At 35.2% G+C, this 18737-nt stretch overlaps 1 protein-coding gene across 1 annotated transcript; it reads left to right on the plus strand.

Moving 5' to 3' along the window:
* Positions 1-433: 433 nt before the first annotated feature.
* LOC121410128 (epoxide hydrolase 1-like) lies at positions 434-17562 on the plus strand. The gene is made up of 7 exons (XM_041602013.1): positions 434-1007; positions 3606-3774; positions 4119-4233; positions 4977-5106; positions 12333-12538; positions 14309-14540; positions 14935-17562. The coding sequence occupies exons 1-7, from the start codon at positions 658-660 to the stop codon at positions 15134-15136; spliced, it is 1404 nt and encodes a 467-aa protein (XP_041457947.1). The 5' UTR covers positions 434-657; the 3' UTR covers positions 15137-17562.
* The last annotated feature ends 1175 nt before the right edge of the window (positions 17563-18737 follow it).

Genomic DNA, 18737 nt, shown 5'->3' on the forward strand with positions numbered 1-18737 from the left:
TTATATATTCAGACTTTAAAGGGGGGGGGGGCAATGAGAAGCATACGGTCTAAAACAACAACTCAATTAAAGTGCGACGAAATACATTTGGTGTATATTGACTTGAAAACGGGATGTTTTAGTGCAACAGGATTACAAATTTCATTTAACAGAAATTGCGAGCACCAGGAATGATGAACAAATAGGCCCTCAGCAAAATATGTTTCATAAAGTTATGAAAAATATATATTTATATAACTATAGTTACTTTCTTCTTCCTCTACTACCCCTCCTTTTTTCTCAATCTTTTTCTCATCCCCCCCCCCCTCTTTTTTTGCCAGCCGATGGGGGATGGGGGGCACGTGATCCCCATACCCCGGCCCCCCCCCCCCCGCTTGCCCCTCCCTATAGATACGCCACTGCCCCCACCCCCATATCCGGATTTTTCATCCAGTGCAGTACAGTGATTCCAGTCGAAAATATTACCGCACGCGCACTGTACACCACCACGTACCGGGTCATCACCGGCACCGGCACCAGCCCCCATATGCATGTACGTCCATCGCGCCTATGACCCGTCGTACACGTTCCGTTAATTGCTATATAACACTCACTATCATAATTTATTGGTACCGGTATTAACCTCTAAAGAGGCAATATCACATCACAGCTAACATAATGGGATGGAAGTTAACAGTCTTCGTTCTTCTTCTTGCAGTTTCTGTGGGTATCATATTTTCTTTGATATTGACACCAAGATTAAAAACTGAAACTCCAGATGCAGGAGACGGCTGGTGGGCTATTAACGAAAATGTAGATCGAACATCCGCCGAAAGTTCGGGGAGCGAGATAGACACATCCGTTCGCAGATTTACAGTGAATGTGTCTGATGATGTTTTGGTAGATTTGACTTCTAGAATTCGGAACGCCCGTCTCATTGAACCAATTTTGGAAAATGCTGCATTTGAGTATGGATTTAATGCTGGATACATGCGAAAATTACAGCAGTACTGGCTGAAAAAATACAGGTAAGTCAAATTAAATTTAGTCATTATAAAATTCTAACAGGTTAATATAGGCCTAGAATCAAGATGATCTTTCATCTTCAATTATGAAACAAGTTTGAACATAATAATATTAAATTCATCCTTATACACTGTAATGCAGGGTTCGTTTAAAGCATTGGAATGGAAGCTCAAGCCTCAACTTCAAACTAAAACTTGGTAAAAAAAAATAATAGCCTATACAGGCCTAACTAAATTGATCTTGTTAGAAAAAAATATCAGGTTGTTTGTGAACAACTACATGTAGTATATGATTTAGAATTTATTTGTGGCTTTCGTTTTTGAAAAATTGTCAATTACTTACTTTCATAGGTGTGGATGTGTTATAAGACAATTGTAGTGTAAGTATCCAGTATACCTGCATAGCTATGGCATGGGCATTCTACTCCAACAGAGTGGTGTGTGTGCTGCTTTTGTGGTGACTTGACTATTTCATGTACTGTAATGTATTCCTGGTTTGTACATGTTGTGAGTTATTTCATTTTGTTTTTGGATATTTTTTATGGTGTAATGTCTGTAAGCCTGTATTTGTATCATTACCAGTACCTATTTATGAAGCTACACTAGAGTAAATACAGTTTTGTTCAGGGTCCCAGAAATCTTACAGGGGGTAGGGGAGACCGGGGTTAGTTGGAACCCGGAACATGGGTGAAACATTGTAATTTTCTTTAACACCTGTAAAATAAATTTATGCAATACTGCCCTCAATTTATTGCTATTAATAATACAACAGTGTTGAATTATTATTGCAATAAATTGAGGGCAGTATTGCATAAATTTATTTTACAGGCGTTAAAGAAAATTACAATGTTTCAACTTACCCCATGTTCCAACTAACCCCGGTCTCCCCTACTGGAGTAAATTTGACAAGCAAAAAAAAAACAAAGGGAGATTTAACCACAAAATGAAAGTAATTTTGGTCCCAAATGATTTGACAAGCAAAAAGGCGGGCATTTAACACAAAATGTTGATCATTTTCCTTACATTTCTCCAATTTGTCCCACCTTCCAAAATTCCAGCGGCTGCTGCGCATGCAACACCCCCTTGGAGAATCCCCCTTCCTATGGCCATGGTTTTGTTGTTCCACACTGCCTAGATAGCTGTCTGTAAATAAGAGTTTTTAACCATTAAAAAAATACATTTTTAATGGTAGATCAGTAAAGCAACCCATATAACAGAGACTGAAGCTTTTGGTCTATATGCTGCCTAGCTAATAGCTAAATCTGATGAACAAACACTTTCCTTTTCCTTTCATTCTAATATAATGAATTGTGGTAGTAACTTGCCATTATCTTTCTTCCAACTTCACTCTTATACAAGGAGTTTTCATTCATGCAGGTTCCCATTTCTAAAGAAGTACAAATGAATGCACTGGTGCTGCATTGATAGTGACATGCAATGCAGTTTCATGGGAAAACTGATTTTTTTTAAAGAGATGATTGAGAATACATCCTATTACATTTGCTCATAAAACTTGGATATCTACATATTTCAAGAAATATTGCAACATTTATTTTTGTTTTGTCATGTAAATGTGAGCAGTGTCTGCTCATATTATCCATCAGGAGGCTAGCAAGTCTGTAATTAGGCAAAAATTATTTCTCCACAATTTGCAAAATATATCCAATGGACCATATTCATGATAATTGATTTCATTCAAACCTTTGTTATCAACTTCAAGTGTTTCTTCAAATGGAATGGGTCATAAAAGTAATATTCCATCCTTGCTCCTTGGTCATACTTGCTTCTTATATCCCCCTCTTCCCTCTCAAAAGCAAGTCGCTCATATCATCTCATCATAGTATCTCTGCTACTGTTTTGGAGCACACATCTAGGCCCTTAAATATACCTCTTCTCTGAATTTAGAGAGTGAGGCCTTTTTACAGTAGATTTGTGTACCTGTTGGGCCTGTACAGTTATTTGTAGACTGTTGTATTTATTTGGGAAATGTGCAGTATTTGAGCGGCAGACTGCCTGAGAAGTGTAGAATTCATTCAAAAAAGGATTTATTTCTTTTTCTTAGGGAATAAAATACAAAATTCCTAAAATTTTATCAAGGTTAAATGTTTGATTGATATCATAATCTTTGAATTGATTTTTATTGTAAACATGACTTAATAAAGCCCACTACATGTATATTGAGTATGGTGGTGCTGAAAAAATGTTTTCTTTCATTTTTTGGCCTTGTTAATTTGTTTAAAGATCAAATTGACTTCCTTTTTTCATAATGGAATTTTGCCAATTTATGAAATCCTGGCTCTACCCCAGAAAGATGGCTAGGCTGTAGAGGGGTTAGGACCCAGCTTAATTTATTTTTTAACCCCATTTGACTGAACTTATATTGTTGTATGTACAGTAGGAGATCAAAAAAATGTAAGAGAGTGAGCATGTGCAAGTGGAAGGGGAGTGACAAAAGGAGGAGTCCTGAAGAATTATAAGAAGAGGAGAAGAATCAGAGAAAAAAGGAATGAGTTGTGAGAGGGTGATGGGGAGGAAATGAAAGAAAATAATATAGAAATAACAAATTTTCTTGACATTCACTCTAATTTTGTTTTTGTTCAGTTGGAGAGATGCTGAAAAACAATTAAATCAGTTCGACCAATTCTTGACCAACATTGAAGGCATTGATGTTCATTTCATCCATGCTAAGCCCAATCTAAAACCTGGACAGAAGGCTAAGCCTATCATCATTATTCACGGCTGGCCAGGTTCAGTCTATGAATTCCACAAGGTAGGTGATAAAAATTCATTGGGAAAAAATATAGGTGATAAAACGCCGGTGCCTTAACCACTAGATCACAGAGACGGGTTATTGGCTACGGTGACCCCGATCCGACTGACCGTCAGATAGACAGATTTTTGACACTATACTAATTAGAATTTTCTTTGTCGGGTGAAGGTTATATATATATATATATGCTGCTTAATTCTACCAAGTCATGTTGATGGTATTTTTTATTATCTGTTTTAAGAAATATGTTTTTGAATTTTTAATTTTGACACACTTTTTCAATGTCACATGCTGTGCACAACAGTTTCTTACACTTTAAAAAATATTCATTTTCTTTCCACCAGATAATACCTATGTTGATCGATCCCACAAGCCATGGAGGATCATCTGACGATGTCTTTGAGGTCATCTGTCCAAGTATTCCTGGTTTTGGATTCTCAGAAGCACCTCATAGGAAAGGTGATTATAGTAGTTTTCAGGCTCAAACCCTTGCTTTGTTTAATTTAAACATGCTTTAGAGGGTCCCCAAAGCAGCCATGTTTGAAGATAAACCATTAAAAGCTATGCATCAGACCCTGATCAATCATTGTTTTTTTAATGATTTGATTCACAGGTCTATTGATCTATAAAAACATAGCAACCTACCATCATAATCAAGAAAAGTAAATTATTGTACCAATACCCTGAATTATTATTTTTTTCTTTTTTCATAGTTATGTTCAAACTAAATACATGAAAAATATTTTATATATATTTTAAAAAAGTAGAAAAGCTTGAAAGTATGATAAGTGTTTGTTTTTTAAGTGCTTGGAGGAGTTTCAGGCATTCTAAAGGATTGATGAGTGTGTATACATGAAGAAGAAAACAGTAACAATAAAATTCAGCTTCACCAGTTTGGTTTTACCTTCATATAGCCTTTACTGGAGACTAGCTTATAAGATGCATACAAAGTCTAATTGTCTAGAATATGTAATTACCTGAAGCACCCTCAGTAGCAACTTTGATAAAAATGTATTGAAGAAAAATATATGTATATTAATAACTCATTTGTACAATGTGTGAAAATTCTGGATAAAAGTACTATAGTAGTTGTGTTATAATTGATCTGACAATAATATAAGGTAGTAACCATACAAAGTAAATCATTTATTGATGAATAGGACACTTTCTACTCCTCACATATTTTGTTGTATATATGCTAGGTTTTTCAGTGGATAATGCAGCACGAGTGATGAATAAATTGATGCAGAGGTTAGGGTTTAAGAGCTACTATGCCCAGGGGGGTGATATGGGAACAGCAATCACTGTCAACATGGCTATCATGTTTCCTGAGTAAGTACATTCAGTCAACACTTTGGCTACATTTCTTGTTCCTGTTCAGTGATGATGAAGATTAATGATATTATCATTAATAATAATCATCATAATAATAATAATTATAATAATAGGAATAATAATAACAATAACAATAAAACAATAATAACAATAACAATAAAAATAACAATAATAATGATAATAATTATGATTATTATTATCATTATTGTAATGATAATAATGGCTAGCTAATATGTGTAAAAATGCAAGTTTGAATCCCACTCTTTTTTGGCTAATATTTTGTTACAGTTTTTATGAACTGATAAAATTTGCATTATTCCATTGAAAATGGACCTGATAAAAGTGGATTATTACAAATAAGAAAACAAGAAACTTGATTCAATAAACTTGGTCTGGTGGATATAGTGGCAGTTGGGTATGACAATCACTCTGGTCTTTATTTTGTTATGGTGTCACCTGTCCCTGGGAGGTAAAATGCGAACTGAATCACTGACCCGCAGGTCTCTCTTTCAGATATATTTGATTGGGGGAATGCAGGTGGGCCTCTACACCAGGGCTTCCCCCTATATAGGGGAAGACGGGGTAAGTTGAGCATAGGGGTAAGTTGAGCCACCAGCCCCAGGCCAATAATGAATGAGTCAGACATTGTGGTGGTGTCATGTATTGATGATCCATAGCATAGCCCCTAACCCCACCACATTGTTTTCAACTTTGAAACAAAAAGTAGTTTTTTAGAGGGAAAAATATGAATTTCAGCCAAAAAAGTAAAAAAGAGTGTGAAATAGATAAGTGCTTTATAAACACACACGTCTTTAAATATAATAAAGACATGATAACAACATTATTAGTCCAGGTATGGATCTTCATTCTTGTCATAGTCTTTTATATGATGGATGCATAATAAATGTGTGGATACAAAATTATCGCACTAAGTTCGGACTGGGGTAAGTTGAGCCAAACGGCATGGGGCAAGTTGAGCCATGGTAATTCCTATGGTAATGTATCTTAAAAAACAAACAAACCATAAAAATCAATTGAAATGTTGGCTGAAAGGAGCAAATTTACATGACTGCTCTTTTCCTTTTAAAGGATGTTAGTATTTATAGAGAATTAGCAAGTGAAAAGACTTTAAACAAAAAATTGACATGCTGGTTCTCCCCTCATACATTTTGTACATAGTTTTTGTGGCTCAACTTACCCCAGAAGGTGGCTCAAACTTACCCCATATATGGGGCAAGTTGAGCCATTTGACATTGTTTTTTCAAAGGTCACGATGACTTTCAGTGTGGGGATAGAAAATTATATATAGGTGGAAAATATTTCAGAAGAATTAAATTTCAAGGCAAGGTACTTATTTCGACAAGATTATTAATCATATCAATTCTAACATGCACAAAGCAAAAACTGTCACAACTTACCCCGCCTTCCCCTACTCTTTTACAAATATTGCAATGGGTTCTAAATGTGCAAAGGTGGTGACTCTCCTCTATTTAACTTCCTATCCGAGGGATGGAGTGTTTTCCACTGTAACGTATCGTGCATTTATGGAACAGGGGGGAGATTGTTTACACACAACGTATGGGCTTCAGTCACCCCCTGGGGTAGAATCGAACCCATTTTCTTTGGTTCGACAGGCAGATGCTTTACCAACTGAGCTAAACGTCACTCTCTAATAATGATACTACTAATGATAAAATATGATTCAAGAGGTTTTGGTGGTGATGATAATTTATTTTATACCTGATTACTATTTAAAGAGATCATGAATGCTTGTAAGCAAGCTACCAGAGGACCAAGGTCTTCTTCAAGAGACCTTGTAATGAGGATAAATGCCTCACTAAAAGGCACAAATGAGAATTAAACCTTGGTTACCATATTGAAGACAGTTTGAAAAATATTTAACAAACATTGTTTGAACTTTAACAAATGTATGAGCAGCTAAAGCCACAGTGTTTTCAGAACCAAAGGTCAAGAATTTTGTTTGACTTTGAGGCTGACTCAGCAGAACAACTATATTTTATACTGTAGTGTAAGTGCATGTATTAACAAGATAATTATTAAGATATTGTCTCATCTGTGAAAGTGTATTTCATATAATACTGTGAATTTAATGCAAATTTCTTTGACTTGTTGATTCAATATTCAGAATCACTCAAGTTCAAAGTCCTCCCCCAGAGGCAATATACATACTTATGTGTGTCTTAGGGGTGTGTTCAATGTCGATTTTGAAATGAAGAGCTCAGTTGCAAAAGGTCTCAATGTATACATTTTTAGTAGTTCTGTAAAATGATACCAAAGAAAAGCAAATTCCATTTAAAATTGAACAAAAATGGCAAAGAAAATCACTTTTTTCAAAAGGGGTCAGGCCCATTTCAGTTTGTTTACAAAAGGAGTTTAGTTGTCAAAGATTTTTTTGGAAAAGAAAATTTAGAAGAATGTGAAGACAGATAGATTTATTTTATACCCAATTTTATGTTCACATAGTAGGATATTTAGTTTCGCAAAGAATGTTGCATTATGGAAGGATAAAAAAAAAGATTTTGGAGTGGACGTTACGCATTTTGCAACCAAACTCTTCTGAAAATCTCATTTGTCAAAAAAGGGGTTAAAGGCCTGGTCACACTGCCCGAGCATTGTTGGAGTGGTTTTGGAGTGGTAGGGAGAGAGGGTCGAATTTCGCTCACAAAATTTGGGAAAAAATAGAAGAAAAACCCCCCAAAACAATCGAAATCGAAAATGGTGAACGTTAGCGAGCGGTGATGATTTTTTTCTCTCCGCTCCACGACTTCTCCAACAACGCTCGGGCGGTGTGACCAGGCTTTAGGTCCATAAATTTTATTGTTTTTTGTCTCAAAACCCTTAGATTTTTAGTCACTCTGATGATACCAAAGAAATTTGAAATTAACATTAATACGTGAATAAAAGTGGCAAAGAAAAATCACTTTCTTATTCACAAGAGATTGAATTCATTTTAGTTTGCTTGCAAAAGGGGTTAGGTCCACATTGATAATATTTGAAAAAAATATTTTAAAAAAAGTGAAGACAGATTTCTTTTATACCCAATTTTTTGTTAAGATGGTAGGGTAGTTTTGTGTTGGGATCTTTCAATTCAGAATGGGAGCACCAATGATGACACAGGAATGTTCCATGTACAATTTAATTAAGAAACTTTATTAATAATCATTCTCCAGCAGTATCACATCTAGAGTTGTAAAGAATATTGTAATGTAGATATAGATCTTAACTCTGTGATGATCTCAACTGTTCTAACCCTCAACCCTTGGGTGTGCACCAATTAAAAAGGAGCTTCAACCCAAATCATAATCCAAGGGTTTGGGTATAGGACAAAAGGGGGTTTAATTATTGGAAAGGGGAAGGCAGTTCTTTATTCTCTGATTAGGGGTTTAATAGTTGAAACTATTAACAATAAGACCCGGGGGGGGGGGGGTGCTCAAATGTATTGCTGTACACACGCGTGACCAAATCATTTCCAAACACCCCGTAAACAAGTTTTTCGGGATGGTCCTGAGAAGGGGCATGGACATCAAAGGGATGGTTCTGAGAAGGGGTATGGACATCAATGGGATGGTTCTGAGAAGGGGTGTGGACATCAATGGGATGGTTCTGAGAAGGGGTGTCCATCAAAGGGATGGTTCTGAGAAGGGGTGTGGACATCAATGGGATGGTTCTGAGAAGGGGTGTGGACATCAATGGGATGGTTCAGAGAAGGGGTGTGGACATCAAAGGGATGGTTCTGAGAAGGGGTGTGGACATCAATGGGATGGTTCAGAGAAGGGGTATGGACATCAAAGGGATGGTTATGAGAAGGGGTGTGGACATCAATGGGATGGTTATGAGAAGGGGTATGGACATCAAAGGGATGGTTCTGAGAAGGGGTGTGGACATCAATGGATGGTTCTGAGAAGGGGTGTCCATCAAAGGAATGGTTCTGAGAAGGGGTGTGGACATAAATGGGATGGTTCTGAGAAGGGGTGTGGACATCAATGGGATGGTTCTGAGAAGGGGTGTGGACATCAAAGGGATGGTTATGAAAAGGGGTGTGGACATCAATGGGATGGTTCTGAGAAGGGGTGTGGACATCAATGGGATGGTTCTGAGAAGGGGTGTCCATCAAAAGGATGGTTCTGAGAAGGGGTGTGGACATCAATGGGATGGTTCTGAGAAGGGGTGTGGACATCAATGGGATGGTTCAGAGAAGGGATGTGGACATCAAAGGGATGGTTATGAGAAGGGGTGTGGACATCAATGGGATGGTTCAGAGAAGGGGTGTGGACATCAAAGGGATGGTTATGAGAAGGGGTGTGGACATCAATGGGATGGTTATGAGAAGGGGTGTGGACATCAATGGGATGGTTCTGAGAAGGGGTGTGGACATCAATGGGATGGTTCAGAGAAGGGGTGTGGACATCAAAGGGATGGTTATGAGAAGGGGTGTGGACATCAATGGGATGGTTCAGAGAAGGGGTGTGGACATCAAAGGGATGGTTATGAGAAGGGGTGTGGACATCAATGGGATGGTTATGAGAAGGGGTGTGGACATCAATGGGATGGTTCAGAGAAGGGGTATGGACATCAAAGGGATGGTTATGAGAAGGGGTGTGGACATCAATGGGATGGTTCTGAGAAGGGGTATGGACATCAAAGGGATGGTTCTGAGAAGGGGTGTGGACATCAAAGGGATGGTTCTGAGAAGGGGTATAGACATCAAAGGAATGGTTCTGAGAAGGGGTGTGGACATCAAAGGGATGGTTCTGAGAAGGGGTATGGACATCAATGGGATGGTTCTGAGAAGGGGCATGGACATCAATGAGATGGTTATTTTATCTTGTACATACATTGTAACCATTGCAATTCAGTCTTTGGACTGCGAGAATGGATATTTTTAATAAAATCCTTCAATCAATGATTTATACAATCACTACATGACAGTAGTATATCTTGCAACCAAACTCTTCAAATATAAATCCCGATTCAGAGGAAAATTCAAACGTCATAGATGCATTTGTAAACGGGATCAGCTCAAATTTTACGTACTTGAGAATCGCAAATGCGACATTGAACACAATTGAGTTATGAAACGTGTTTAAATTTACTTTCGCAATGGTGGCCTACAAAAACAGGTGCAAGAACTGACCTTTTTGTGAAGGGTCAAACTGTGCACTTAAGCTGTGCTAACGAAAGCAGGAAATTTAAAGACAATCAGCATATAAATGACACTGAGCAGTGCACCGCTGATCGTGTTTATGTTTGATGTTTCATAATTGAGTTTTCAATCATGACCCATGTTTTTGTTTAAATTTGGAAACCGACGTTGAACACACTCATGTGAATGCATGTGTGCCTAGTGAGTCATGCTCATGAATTCTTAAAGGGATGATCCAGGCTGAAAATATCTATATAATGAATGTAGTAAAATTCACAAAGCAAAATGCAAGAAAATTTTATCAAAATCGGGTAACAAATAACAAAGTTATTGAATTTGAAAGATTTAACATACCTTGTTGTGGGCGTAAAGTTATTACTCATTCAATCTCATTCATGATAAACTATATACTGGATTGGATGCATTTTTCTGTTGAAACAGTTCTAGACAGTCTTCACGAATATTCATTAGGTGTGCTGATGATGTCAATCATATCCCCACTTGCTCTTTTGTATTTTATTACATGAAATTAGGTTTATTCAAATATTTTCTACCAAGAACTAAAACAATTAAATTGACAACTAATTAAGTACATTAATTATCTCTTGCTGCAACTTCTTTCATAATAATGGAGACACATCATTTACACATTTATGAAAAAAATGAAACAAATATGATTTCATTCAATAACATAAGAAAAGGGAAAGAGGGGATGTGACATCATTAGCCCACCTAATGAATATTCATGAAGATATGCCCTGGAACTATTTCACCGGAATAGTGCAAATCTTTAAATTCAATGACTTTGCTATTTGTTGTCCGATTTTGATGACATTTTCAGCATTTTGCTCTATTTATTTAGATATAAATATCTTCAGCCCAGAGTCCGATTTTGATGACAATTTAAGAATTTTACGGTACTCTATTTATTTAGATATAAATATTTTCAGCCCAGAGTATCCCTTTAATTCTAATCAAAATATGCTGATTATGCAACAAAACGTAACTCCTGTTAATACTTTGTGTACTAGTTAAATGACAATCTGCCAGGTGTCTAAAAAAATACACTTTTGAAATGATTGCCCCCCCCCCAAAAAAAAGAAATGTATTAATTTTTTTGTTTGGGTGTATATGGATAGTTCATACAAACAGTTAATGAGCTCTAGAAATGAGGTTATACAGGGATTAACTTTCCACTTAGTGAGAGTTGAGTTGCTTGTACCATCACCCCCTCTTGTCACAATAAATGCAATTTTATCTTGGTCAATTAGAGTACAAATTTTACTCAGCAAACAATTGATCTTTAATTATAACAGTTAATCACCAGAAGAATTCTTCTCACAAACTTTAAAGGGATGGTCCAGGGTGGAGATATTTCTATCTCAATAAATGTAGTCAAATTTCATCACAGAGCAAAATGCTGTTTATATCTATTTAGATATAAATATTTTCAGCTTGGACCATCCCTTTAAGGGTAATTCTTCAACCTAATTTCATACTCTTGACAAAAGTGAGCTATGCTCACCCAAAATGAATTCTTTTTAGAATTTTGGTGTCACATGAAATTCGACTTTATGAGCTTTTACATAAACACTTCTTTCTAGAATCATATATTTTGTCATTTGGCAGCCATTTCAAATGATTTATAAGACACACTGTAATTAATGTGAGGGCATATGTTTAATTGTCTTATCTGGGTATCAAAGTCACAAAACACAAACAAACTGCATTTATGAGTTTCTATTCAATATGACAGGAGAAATATCTGAAATTTGGTTCACTTCATTGATATTTGGTTCAGCTATTCTCAATTTCTCATGTAATGTTATCTTATCAGTTATCATCATCTTCTTATTTCCTCAGATTAAATGTTTTACTATAGATCCAAGATTTAGAAAATATAAAGTCTGAACTAATCACATCATCTGACTTTTGCAGTTTATGAAACTAAACTTCTGTTAGGACCTTTATGAGACAAAAACTAGAATTTACATGTTTAAAGAAGCCACATGTATATTTATTAATTTGATCGATAATAATTTTTCCATATTTTTTCCAGTAACGTGAAAGGACTTCATAATAATGACCTTGCTCAGGTGAGCGGTAAATCCTTTCTTTACCCTATGCTTGCAAACTTGTGGCCATCATTTTTCTTACCGAAGGAAGAAGAAAGAAATGCCCTCCTAGGCATCGGAGAAAGGATAAAATTTGTCATCACAGAAATGGGATACATGTATGACTTTGGAACAAAACCAGATTCCTTAGGTGAGTAAAGGTGCAAAGATTGGTTGAAAATTAGTAACAAAATTCTGTCAAGGCATACTGCAAATAATTAAAGCTATAAGCCTATAGTGGTAACCCCAGCATTCTTTTTAAATGTTGAATAAAACACAACTTTGTTCATTATTTTTATTGTATTCAGAGACAGTTTTTTGTCTCACCTGCGAAGCAAAGTGAGACTATAGGCGCCGCTTTTCCGACGGCGGCGGCGACGGCGGCGGCGTCAACATCAAATCTTAACCTGAGGTTAAGTTTTTGAAATGATGTCATAACTTAGAAAGTATATGGACCTAGTTCATAAAACTTGGCCATAAGGTTAATCAAGTATTACTGAACATCCTATTAGAGTTTCATGTCACATGACCAAGGTCAAAGGTCATTTAGGGTCAATGAACTTAGACCATGTTGGAGGAATCAACATCGAAATCTTAACCTGAGGTTAAGTTTTTGAAATGTCATCATAACTTAGAAAATATATGGACCTAGTTCATGAAACTTGGACATAAGGTTAATCAAGTATCACTGAACATCCTGCATGAGTTTCACGTCACATGACCAAGGTCAAAGGTCATTTAGGGTCAATGAACTTTGGCCGAATTGGGGATATCTGTTGAATTCCCATCATAACTTTGAAAGTTTATGGATCTGATTAATGAAACTTGGACATAATAGTAATCAAGCATCACTGAACATTTTGTGCAAGTTTCAGGTCTCATGATTAAGGTCAAAGGTCATTTAGGGTCAATGAACTTTGGCCGAATCGGGGGTATCTGTTGAATTACCATCATAACTTTGAAAGTTTATTGGTCTAGTTCATTGAACTTGGACATTAGAGTAATGAAGTATCACTGAACATCCTGTGCTCATTTCAGGTCACATGACCAAGGTCAAAGGTCAATGAACTTTGGCCGAATTGGGTGTATCTGTTGAATTACCATCATAACTTTGAATGTTTATGGATCTGATTCATGAAACTTGTACATAAGAGTAATCAAGTATCACTGAACATCCTGTTCGAGTTTCAGGTCACATGATCAAGGTCAAAGGTCATGTAAGGTCAATGAACTTTGGCCATGTTGGGGTTTTTTGTTGAATAACCATCATATCTCTGTAAGTTTATTGGTCTAGTTCATAAAAAGTGGTCTAGTTCATTAAACTTGGACATAAGAGTAACCATGTATCACTGAACATCTTGTGCGAGTTAGAGTAGTATTCATAGTCAGCACTGCTGCTATATTGAACCGCGTGATGCAGGTGAGACGGCCAGAGGCATTCCACTTGTCTTCTTTAAGTATCTCTTTGATACAAAACCTACATTTTGTTTCATACTCTGTTTATTGTATATTCTTAGGTTATTTGTTTATGAAAAAATTGTAGAAATCAGTAGATGAAGTGAAATGAAATTTTGGAAGATGATATGATGAAAAAGGGTCTTCTATTTTGGAAGAAATCAAGTTCTAAAGAAAATTGTAGACTAGACTCCCCCCCCCATGAATGGTTATCACTCTGAGAAAGGTCTGAGAAAGGGAATGAGAAATTGTTTTAAGAGAGGGAGCACAATGTAAGAAACTAATTCCACAGCAAACCTTCATCAAATTATTCAATTATCCTGCAGAAATAATAGAAATGGCCTTTGATTTGTTTATCTGTGTAAATAGTTATACTAATGCTGTCCTCAGTATCATTATGGAAAGAAATCATGCAGGTACAAAATGTGTGTTAATCTATTTATCATCACTTAATTACTCTTTCTAGCAATGGCTTTAAATGACTCTCCAATGGGCCTTGCCTCAGTTATTCTGGAGAAATTCTCTCTCTGGACCAATCGTAATTGGAGGAAGTTTAAAGATGGTGGTCTCACACAAGCTTACAGTATGGATGACCTCTTGACCAATGTCATGATTTATTGGGTTAATGGAAATATAGCATCCTCTGTGCGACTCTTCAAAGAAGAATTTGGTGAAAATGCAAAAGGATATCACTTTGAGTAAGTCATGAAAAAGTCTATGCCTATCAAGTATATTGTCTGAAAGGTGAAAATGGATAATAATAACTGTACTTGATATATTAATTTTATGGAAAACCATAGTCTATTGATAGGTGTGTTAAAAAGATAGAGCCATCATTAAAATAATTGAATTAGCAAATTCATTTCATTTATAATCATTTACCTTTTAGCAATCTTTTGTATAAAACCTATGTGAGATTACCACCAATAATAACTACCATTGTTACACTGCTAAAAATTAAGTTACAATCCATAGCAAAGATGTGTAGGATTTTATTTTCCTAATTCAGTACAGGTGGGATTTTATTAAAGCATTTTCAAGTAATGCTTTTTATGCATCTCTTTAACATATTTATTCAAAATCAATCTCCAGGTATTCCAGCCGTGTTCCCTTTGGCTATGCCTGCTTCCCTTATGAATTTATGGCAACATCAGATTGGCTTATGAAGATATTCCATCCACGGATTCTTCACTTCACCTACTTCAATGACGGAGGTCACTTCCCAGCATTTCAAGTTCCATCCTTATTAGCCCAAGATATTAGAGAGTTTGTAAGGAAGGTAGAAGCACTCTAATGTCTTTAAGAGTAAAGCAATTCCAGTAAAAAGATAATAAAGTTTGAAATATTTAAAATTGCAATGAATAACAAATTAGCAACTTTGTAGTGCCAAAACTATAATATAATTCATGGGTATTGTATTCATGTTATTTCATTGAGACTTATGTCAGAAATCTTTTAGAATCTCCCATCATTGGAGATTGAAATTTTAGTATGCATGTAGTTTGGTGCTCAACAAAAAAGCACATTCTTAAAGGAGAATGAAACCCTAAAAACAAATTAGCTTGTTTGAAAACAGAGAAATCAAAGAAATAAATCAATGAAAGTTTGAGACAATCTAAGCAAATAATAGGAAAGTTATGAGCATTTGAATGTTAAGGACATCTTTCTATTGTCATTATGACAAACATGTGTGATGTCACAGTTGTATAACTCCCCAATTACTTTACATATTTTCCATAAATTGTTTTATTATATCAGTATCGAGTATATCCACAGACAATTTTTTTTCATGTGAGGACATACTATAAGGGTTCCATGAAATATATCATGGACAAAGAGTTGCTACTATCATGAGAATGAGCAAAAATAGATGTTTTTAGTGTACAAAGGGGAGAGTTGTACTTCTGTGTCATCATAAATCTTGCTTCCATTGCCAATGGGAGAATCTCCATAGCATTAATGATTTCATCATTTAATTGCTCATAACTTTCTTATTGTTTGTCAATTTTTTCTTGAAATTTTATTGATCATATTCTTTTATTTCTTTGTTTTCATACAAGGATTTCATTCTCCTTCCTAATTAAGGACTTTCCTTGGCTTTGTTTTCCATTGGTAAATACATTTTAAAGAAAACCTACCCATAAAGCCCACCTGCCTATTAAAACTGCTAAGGTTTCCTGCTGGAATCAATCACACATAATATTGTACACCTATTGACCTAAAATGATAAGTTATGAAAATAAGAAGTACTCTATAATTTTATTCTGTATGTTTCTTGTAATGCAACCTTATCCACTGTTAATGATAAGGTACAAATTACTGAAGAGTTTAATTACATGTTTGGTTGAATACCAATATTCACATTCTCACTAACCTGATGAAGACATAGTTTGTATTCTACCTTTCCCCACTCAAGGAATGACTTCACTATATGTTACAAAACAATTATAAAACTGTAAATTAATATGATCATTAAGATTTTAACAAAAAATATCTAACCAATTCTATAATTATGGTTTTTCAATAAGGTGTAATAGGCTATACATAGAACGCTGTGTCTTTGTTAGTTGAGAGTATATCCCTTTAGTTATGAATATTTCTTTAAAGATTTGCCCTCTTTCTATATACCACTCTTGTAAAGTTTTCAATTTCGCTCTTATATTGTAACTATATTTTGATGATTGTCATAAAAAAATTATTTGTTGCGGCAGTTTTCTCTATTAAATCAAGTTGACCTAAACTGAGGACAAATGTCTGAGTTCAAACCATGTATTATCAAAGGGGTAGATTCCATTTCACCCATACCCTTTACACACACCTACTGTTTATCTACATGTCTCCTCATTTAGTCTTATTGCATTCACCTTTTGGATGCCTTTATGAGTAGTTCATGTATGCGTTGTTATTTTACTTATAAAGTTAATGTAATTTTTCAAAGCAGGTTTGGACTAGATGTATCTTTGCTTGTGATAAGTTTAAATGTTAATGACATAGTTTGCATGAAGTTTATTAAGCAAGATTGACAATAATTCCCCCAAATCAAATGAATTTGAATAAATGTTATGAACATATTAATCATGGCAATGATGAGGAAACATTCTGTATGACAATCAATGTGCAAAGTGATTGTATGATTTCTTATTTTCAATCAGTTCATCGATTCATCTATTCAACTTCTATTCACCCAAATAAAAATGTAATAAAAATGTTTGACACTGGATTAATGATTTTAAAAGGGGTTCATACCCTTCATCAGCAAAGTTTAGTGGCAATGAAATATTGATTCTTGTTCTGAAGATGTCAAGAAATTATGTGAATTTAATGCCTGCCATTAGATTATAATATTTGACTCCCACCCTCATGTGTCCTCTGAATAACCTTTATATCATTACTATCATATAATTAATGATTAATATTCAGATTTAACAGAGGGTGTAATGTTTCAACATCATGGTATTATTTCTCACCACCTACAAGATCTCAAAGATTTCATTATTTTGATAGATTCATTCATTTTGTGTTTGGTTTATTAGTTTGGTTTTTCTTTTCTGCTTATATCAAAAGCAATATAGATGTTAGTATTGAGATTAATTTTCCACTGACAAACATAGCTTTAACCACGATTTTAAACCACTTCAAATCTATGAAATGTTCCAATTTATTTACTATGACAATTAGTAGCAGCTGAACAGGTTCCAATAAAGTGTGTGATTTAAATAATTTTTTTTTAGATAAGTGATTTCAACTGTGGAATTGCATACGTGTCAATTTGTCTCTTTGTGTATGTTGGGTTTAGACGGTGCGGGACATCATTGTAGATTAAAGACAAAATCATTGTTTACTGAATTCTTAAAAACGCCTTTTTAAAGATTCTGCTTTGGCGGCAGATTGGCACAAGAATTATTGTGGATCCACCTATATATGTACATAATAGGCACGAGTTTCAGAGCTTATAATTATGTTCAAGGTCAAATATGAATGAGGGTCAATGAAGAAGTACCCGTACATGTATTTAAATGTTAGTCATTAACATTGAAATATTAAGCAAGAAAAATCATTTTCAATTTTCAAGATAATATTAAAAGTATAATTCTATATTCCATAGAACTTGCTTAATGGTTAGGCCCCTATTAAGTATCAGCAGATAAAATGAATGCAATTTCAGGTCAATGGTCATTTTGGGTGTAACTGATAGAAACTTAACCCACTGCCCCCTCCCCTGATTTTTAATATTTTCGATTACTTGAAAATCATAGAAGGCGATTGCTACCGTGTAGATTGGTGAGAAATTTCAGGCGATGATAACGATCGAATATACAAGACCTTTAAGTCATTGTTGAGTGAGTTCCAGTATTTAGGGCCATTGGGGATGTAATTGTTTTTGTGTGTGTGTGTGTGGAAAGAGAGTACGAGGAAGGTGGAAGCGTAGGGATTGTCGGGTTGGATAATTGTGAATGGCGTTGTTTTTTGTTTTTTTAACATGATCATCAAAATGTTTGGTGGTTCATTTGTGTTCAGTTTGTACATGAATTGTCCTGTATGGAAAATTAATAAATCCGGAAATTTGAGGAGATTCGACTTATACAGAACAAATCATCAGTATGACACCGCAAAGGAGCCTCCTATTATCTTCTTTTGTAGAATAAGTGAGACTCTTACCCACAAGCCAGTATTCCATAACTAAAATACGGAAGTATAAGTGAAAATGGTGTTGATTTTGGAAAGAAATGTCGAAGTTTATTTCATTATACCAACATTCCGCGATACATCTTTTGAAATATTTTGAATATGAATTTTCCATTATAATTTTCCGTCAATTGAGAATTTGGTTGATGTGACCCTATTGAGAGGCGTGTTGTCCAAAAGGATGTCTCCGGGTAGATTTTGCGAAGTGT

This window comes from Lytechinus variegatus, chromosome 3 (genome assembly GCF_018143015.1).
Source record: "Lytechinus variegatus isolate NC3 chromosome 3, Lvar_3.0, whole genome shotgun sequence".
Taxonomy (NCBI): domain Eukaryota; kingdom Metazoa; phylum Echinodermata; class Echinoidea; order Temnopleuroida; family Toxopneustidae; genus Lytechinus; species Lytechinus variegatus.

Bases quoted from the DNA above. Each gene is read 5' to 3' on its own strand.
- LOC121410128 (XM_041602013.1), top strand. From the start codon at position 658: ATGGGATGGAAGTTAACAGTCTTCGTTCTTCTTCTTGCAGTTTCTGTG. The intron at 3,775-4,118 runs GTAGGTGATAAA...TCTTTCCACCAG, and splicing joins CAGTCTATGAATTCCACAAG to ATAATACCTATGTTGATCGA. The intron at 14,541-14,934 runs GTAAGTCATGAA...ATCAATCTCCAG, and splicing joins GCAAAAGGATATCACTTTGA to GTATTCCAGCCGTGTTCCCT.